This window comes from Haliaeetus leucocephalus, unplaced genomic scaffold (assembly GCF_000737465.1).
Source record: "Haliaeetus leucocephalus isolate CR32 unplaced genomic scaffold, Haliaeetus_leucocephalus-4.0 Scaffold840, whole genome shotgun sequence".
NCBI classification, from domain to species: Eukaryota; Metazoa; Chordata; class Aves; order Accipitriformes; family Accipitridae; genus Haliaeetus; species Haliaeetus leucocephalus.
Window position 1 is genome coordinate 4,780,495 of NW_010973276.1, and position 6,600 is coordinate 4,787,094.

The window sequence follows — 6,600 nt, forward strand, 5'->3', positions numbered from 1 at the left end:
GGGGTCGGGGGGGGGCCCGGGGCGGGTCCCGGTCCCGTGTGTACCGGCGGGCCGCGTGTTTGAGAGGCGAGTCGGGCCCCGCCCAGCCCCGGCCTGGCCCCAGGCCCGGGTCCCAAACGCCCCTCCGGGAGGCGGCCGGCGAAGCCCGGTCTCAAACGCGATTCATTTCTGGGTGCAAAGTTTCAGTAAACATTTATTGTAAGCTTTGTCACAATACCATAGTTGATTCGTGAAACCGGTCTACAAATATTTAACTACAGAGTACACTGATTGGGTGGTCAGATAAGTAATAAATAAAGGCATGTATAGCTCTGTAAAAAATAAGTTGGATAGATTTGTAACTGCTTAACAATATTATCAGTAGAATCTAGTACTTCCCTACAGATCATATGTCAAAAGTATACACACATCACCTCTTCAGACCAAGTTATTCTTTACATAAACACAATTGTACAAACTTAAACACTATAATCTTGAAATCCGATGTACAAAACAGGATGTGGAATCACTAACATCAGTGCCGATAACGAGTGCTACTATAGCAAATACCATTTCTGATTAAAAGGAAAAGATCGATTTTTATATGTGCTGTCATTACCGTTCGATGGAGTTATCCAAACGTTTAAAATACATGCGGATACAATAAAACCTTTTATTTTCCCAGACAAAGAGAACTTATGGTCATTTACGTCATTAGCTGCCAAATACGGATCAGTACATGAGGCAAGTCACACTTAAAAACTTCTACACCATCAAAGAGCTAAGATTGATACTGGTCTATTTTCCACACTAACAATGCAACAAGTCTTTAAAAGCAAATCACAGTTTGAAGGACGCACTATTAAGTACAGCACTGAATTACACCAGATTTTATACACTGCACTCTGACACCCAATACCACTTTTAAAAGCATTGCATTCCGAATACAACAGATCAGTTATCTATAGGCAAGGCATGTACTTCCAAAGAAATTGCTACGGATGTTAGTTTGGCAAAAACGTGAAGGTACTGAAAACACTACAGTAGTTTCCAATATTAGGTCTTAAAGTACGAAGTTTAGAACACTCAAGACCCTACCAGCATTTCTGATACCGGCCAGCCTGCAGCCCATCCTAAAGGGTCACGTCGGCCAGTTACAGAAGGCGACGTTCTTTCAAGCAGCAGCCGCTGCCAACGGGAAGGTCAATAAACGGGAACCACTCTGGATGGGCGGCCGCGGGGGGAGAGGACAGATGGGCTGCGTCTCCTACCCACCTGCCCCTCAGCTAAGCTGCGCCACTTGACGAGCAGCTCGCACCAGGCCCGACGCCGAGGGAAGCGGACGTTAGAGGAGTGCATAGATGCTGCTACCCACCTTCCATTAAGCTTCTAGTGGTCGGAGCAAAAGGCTGGGAGCCGCGAGATCTGGGTTTTATTCTCATTTCTGCCACCGACTCGGGCAAGTCTGTCAAATTCCATGTCCCGGTTCGATACCTGCACATCTCTGCGAATTCGTACGAGACGCTTCTAGCAATGGCAACACAAAAGCAGTGCAACCACTGTCACGAGAACGAGTTCTAAAAAACAGAGCAAAAACCTCCATGGATAAACTAGATGACTTGGTATGGAAAATATTTGTAAAAGGTATTTACAAAAGTTGAAAGAGATCAAGTACAATACCACATTCATGTCCCAAAAGCGCTTTCACTACAGTGCATGTTTAAAAATACAGAGCATTTTTAAAGTATATATATACTGAAGATTAGACTGTGCTTTAAAAAAAAATCATACGTCTGATTTTGACTAATGTGAAAACTGAGCGCTGGGAAAAATACTGATTAAAAATATCCAATTTTATACATACCGCTTTTCACATAACATTTTGCTATACATGGGATGCAAGTAAATATAAAAATACTTTTTTTCAAGCAGCAGTGTGATCAAAATTAAGCATATTAATATAGGAGGGCTGATTTTACAAAACTAAGATAAATGATTAGAGCGAGACAGGGAGAAACTATAATCCAAATTAACTTTTATATAGTATTTTAAAAGAAATCTTTATCATAGACAACTCTTAATATATAAACGATTCAGTATTTTTAACTTCAACGTTAAATATGGATTACATAAAATACAATCTATGCAAAACTGACTCATGCAGATCGTCCTATGGAAGTCGATGGAGCCGCTTACACGAGCGAGGTTTGCAGACTTTGGTCCTCAGGCCTCAAATTTAGCAAAACATGTAAAGACCTGACAAGCTTTGCTCATCAATTTCTAATTTCCAGGTTAGTGTTTTAGCCCAGTCCTCTGTGCACAACAGTAGGGAAAACTGAGTTGACAGGGAAGACTCTGTAATACTATGGAAAATGAGCTGTAAAAAGGAATATACTGTAATTTACATTTTCAGCTTTACAAAGTGGACTATTTGTTGCCACAGTACTTAATCTGTTCATGGGAAAGATTTTAAGTTAGGAAAAGCAGTTACTCTGCAACTCTAAATGTATATTTCTTGAAAACTCAGGTGCAGGGGGATTTACAGGTGACATAAAAAATTAAAATGGATTACAACAGTGCCAACTGCATATGAACTTCAACCGTGTTGAACTTAAGTGATCACAGTTTGGAGTAAAGGCCATTAACATGGATTTTAAAATAATCCCTCATGTAAATGTCACATACAGCCCAAAATAGGTCAGGCAAGTAACACACATTTTACGAAGAGTATTAAACTTCAGCATTAAGAGAAAAATAAATTCACCCCACAGTTACATTCACTTAAGTGTCACATCCAACAAAAGCTCTATCCAACGAAACACGAAGCCCAAGCGCCAAGCTGTGCTCAGCTGCCCCGGCCGGTCCCACTGGAGCCGGCGCTCGCAGGTGAAGCAACAGCACGCAGATCACCTATTCATATTTGTTCCCCTTCCTTTTTAACCAGTCCCTGTCACATATCAGTTTTTGTTGCATTTTTTTCTTTACTTGTTCGTTTAGACGTTATGGAATATGTAGTTCTTCAGCTGTGGTCCATTTTACCTCTCATGGTATTGATACTGTGCTCATCGCTGTGGTTTAGATGCTTCCCCTCCCTCCCCCCATTTATACCCTTGGATGCTATAGGTTACCAAGTTAAACCACTTACCGGACTTTCTTCCCTGAGGTTACCTTTGTTTCGATGCATTTCAGCAAGCCTTACAAAGCCAGTAGTAGTCTACCAAGCTAGTTGATTCTAAGGTTACAAATACATAGAATCCTTCAAAATAAAATTGCTTCTAAGCTCCTACATCACTTTGAAATGTGACTGTTTAATACAGCCTTCTCGTAAGGTGACTCACCTTCCCCAAAACCCAATATAGCGAGGACACAGACTTCAAGCAAAAAGCTCCTACAAAACTATTACAATTTTAGAAAAAAATCCAGATCTTCCTGAAGATAATTTATTGCCGCTTATTGGTCCTGAGAAAGCTTTAAGCAACAATACATTTGCAAGTGTTTTAACTGCTGCCTTTTTTGAGAAAGTTTGTGGGTCCTGAGATCAAAAATGTTTTATTCTATGCACTTATGCTTGGAAAATGCTTCACCGTAAAGATGAAATATGAATTACAATTTGCCAGGCTACATCTCTTCCCTTTGTGTCAATTTATTAAAACAGATTTCCTTTCAGACACCAAATTAAAGTTCTTGAGATGAAACGCAATGAAATAATTGCACAGGTGCACTTCTCGATTCCTCATACTGGACTGGCATTTACAGACTTCAAATTTATGAAATCTTCCTTCTCCCTTATTTCCCACCTCCTATTAAAAGCTATGGTGCGAATTTTTTGGCCTGGATACCAGAAAATTCCTCATCTGATACTCTATGAAAGGCAACTTCAAGGCAATGAAATAAGCCAACAATAAACCAAAAACATTCGCAAATTTGAAAAAAAATGCGGACCCACAGCAGTTACTTCTCAATGGAAGTGTTTGGTAGCTTGAGATTTTTTTTTTTCTTTTTAACTTTTTAAGTGTCAAATTTGCATATGTTTAGCTCATTTTCAATATTTGAAAGACTACTCAATTTGTTTTTTATAAAAACTTTACAAAAGATGTTTTAAATGCTTGTAAAAGTAAGCGTTTATCTACTGAGAAAATTCTAGTACTGGATAAAACTCTCTGAATATACAGCTGAATTTTTTAAATGTTTTTTTTTTTTCCTACAAGTATAATGGCTGAGTGTATAATCTAGATAAATTAGTCTTACACATGATGAAAAGTTATAACTTTGCACACTTTTTACCATGTGATGTTTTGTTGCTTTGTAACTTCGAATGAGACAGTGCTTAGGAATTTTCTAGAGCTGGTGTACAGTGGTCTATAGGGGTTGGTTCACTGGTCACTGCCTCTGTCCAGGTTTTCAATCACCCTAGAAAGACGTATGTTCAGAAGTCTGATCTGACTGTCAAGGTGGTCCATCTTCTCCTCAAGGCTGCTGTTGCTGTTTCTTCTCCAGTAAAATCCAACTGGCCCCGTCATGAAGTAGACTGCTACAACAAAGCAGAGAGGCAGGACTGCATGTTCTGGGTCACCTTCATACTTCTGGAGGATGTACACGCACGAGAGAGTGAAAAGGGCAACCCTCGCAATCCAGAAAAAGCGACCAAACAGCATGTGCAGGAGATAGAAGAAGAATCCAAGGAAGAGAGATAAAAACCAATAGGCAAGTAAAATGGCACCAATCAGCAGAAGAGCACGGGTCGGATTGTTGGCAATTGCGGCTGGGCTGAAATAATGAGTCAAGTTGGAGGCTGAAAAACAAAGGAAAATTTACAGAATATTAACAAGTGCACGCCAAAGTGGTAAGGGCAAAAATGGAAGCACAGCTTCAAAGGGTCATGCAGTGGGATCATGGCTGTGTTTTCTGAAGGAAGGGGTAAAGCTAGTTCCTCCATTTCTGGATGGACCTTTTTCAAATCACTGGCTCAGCTCCAATGATGCAATTGAATCAGTTCCTTTAAGGTAGAGGTGCTAAAGGTTCTTTGAAGACAAACTACTATAGGGCCTAAGGTCGAAGTTCATACTGAGGCTAAAGATCCTCCTTTGTAAAAGTTACATTCTGAAGGCTCTCATTTGCACCCTTCCTTCTTCCAGTCCTCCTTTATTTCCCTGCACCATTCCTGGCCATGTGCATCCATTTAACAATGATACCAAGAAACCAACCATGACTTGTAATGCGTTTTATAGACATCCTATAGATACATATAAAGAAACGGAACGGCTGGTTTTAGTCCTCATGTTTAAAGGTACTAATAGCAAAATCAAAGCCACGTGAAGCGAATAGATATACCACTGATGGATGTTTAATGCAGCACGATAAAATGTAATTATTTTCCCACTTGGCCTATGCTTGTAAACATCGATACAGGCTGATGTAGTTCAAGAGTTAACAGGCATCACACTTACCATCAATTCCAAGAACATCTAACAAATCAGTCCATATTCTCCAGAATGTGTCCATTAATATATCCACCCCATTCACAAACCTCTCTGTCAACCTTGAGAAAAACTGAGAAATAAAATTGAAAATTAAAAAAAACCCACCTCAATTCCTTAAACACACTTTGAGACTTATTAGTCATGAGTAGACTTATAATTCATTAAGCAAGAATTGCAGGCTATTTTGAAGTCCCTAAGGAAAAAATTGTAACTCTGTAAATGTTTTTTAACTCTGCAAATCAGAAATTTACTTATTACGGTTGTCCTTATTCTAGGTATTTTGGCATGTAAATGTCGATGGTGACAGGATTTTAAAAAGCACTTCATTAGCTTTACCATTGGCCTGAAGTTTAAAGAAAACACTATTGCCAGCAATGGACATTGGTAAAGCAAATGAGAGAATTAGTTTTATAGAGCAACTGAGAGATGTCCCCAGCATCACACCCAAATGCCAGTTTTACAGTATTATGTCTTCCTACTGGCCGAGGAAAGAAGGAAGAGAGGAATGTATAGATACGTCTGCCTGCACGCCTGATTTCCTGCAAGTTCATATGAGGCCCCGCAAACACAGGATGCTCTGCTGATGCAGACAGACCATATTTCAGTTGGAGGGCTCCTCACCGACAGCGGTCTGCCCTGGCCGCCTCCTCCACCTAAAATAATCTTTATTTACAGGTTTCCGGTTTTAATATTTTTTTGCCGTTTGCTCCACGTCAAGCCTGGCCTCCCGTCTTCCTTCCCCAGGCAACGCTCCAGCCGTTCCACCGCCTCACCGGCAGCCGGGCTCGCACAAGAGACGAGGCCGCCGCGGGTCCAGCACCGACCGCCGCGCCGGGGGCGGGGAGGGGGCGGCCAACCGCGGGGCTCTGCCTCACAGAACCGCCCGGTCACCCCCGGGAGCAACGGCGCGGGGAGAGGGCGCGAAGGGAAAGGAACCGAAGGGTTTGTAGGGGGAGGGAAAGCGGCCGGCGCCTCACCTTCTGCAGGGCCCGCACGTTGTCCTCGCCGAAGAGGCCGCTGACGCCCTGGTAGAGACCGCTGGCGGCGCGGCGGAGGCTGTTTTGCTTCTCGGCGCCGCGGCTCCGCGCTGCCCAAGCGCCGGGTCCCGCCGTGCCGCCCAGCAGCAGGGCGAGGAGCAGCA

At 42.2% G+C, this 6,600-nt stretch overlaps 2 protein-coding genes across 2 annotated transcripts in view; both read right to left on the reverse strand.

Annotated features, from left to right (window-relative positions):
• The window catches only part of DHX37 (DEAH (Asp-Glu-Ala-His) box polypeptide 37), an 18,246-nt gene extending 17,613 nt beyond the window's left edge, over nt 1–633 (reverse strand). The window contains exon 1 of the mRNA XM_010582283.1: nt 599–633. Within this exon, the coding sequence (XP_010580585.1) occupies nt 599–633 (35 nt within the window). The remainder of the gene's footprint in view (nt 1–598) is intronic.
• On the reverse strand, nt 245–6,594 carry BRI3BP (BRI3 binding protein). Its single transcript, XM_010582252.1, has 4 exons — nt 6,437–6,594; nt 5,427–5,529; nt 4,264–4,771; nt 245–1,556 (listed from the first exon to the last, which is right to left on the reverse strand). Exons 2-3 carry the CDS (start codon nt 5,479–5,481, stop codon nt 4,353–4,355), a joined length of 474 nt encoding a protein of 157 aa, XP_010580554.1. The 5' UTR covers nt 5,482–5,529; nt 6,437–6,594; the 3' UTR covers nt 245–1,556; nt 4,264–4,352.
• Nucleotides 6,595–6,600: the final 6 nt, after the last annotated feature.

Bases quoted from the DNA above. Each gene is read 5' to 3' on its own strand.
- BRI3BP (XM_010582252.1), bottom strand. From the start codon at position 5,481: ATGGACACATTCTGGAGAATATGGACTGATTTGTTAGATGTTCTTGGA. The intron at 4,772-5,426 runs GTAAGTGTGATG...TTTGTTTTTCAG, and splicing joins AGATGTTCTTGGAATTGATG to CCTCCAACTTGACTCATTAT.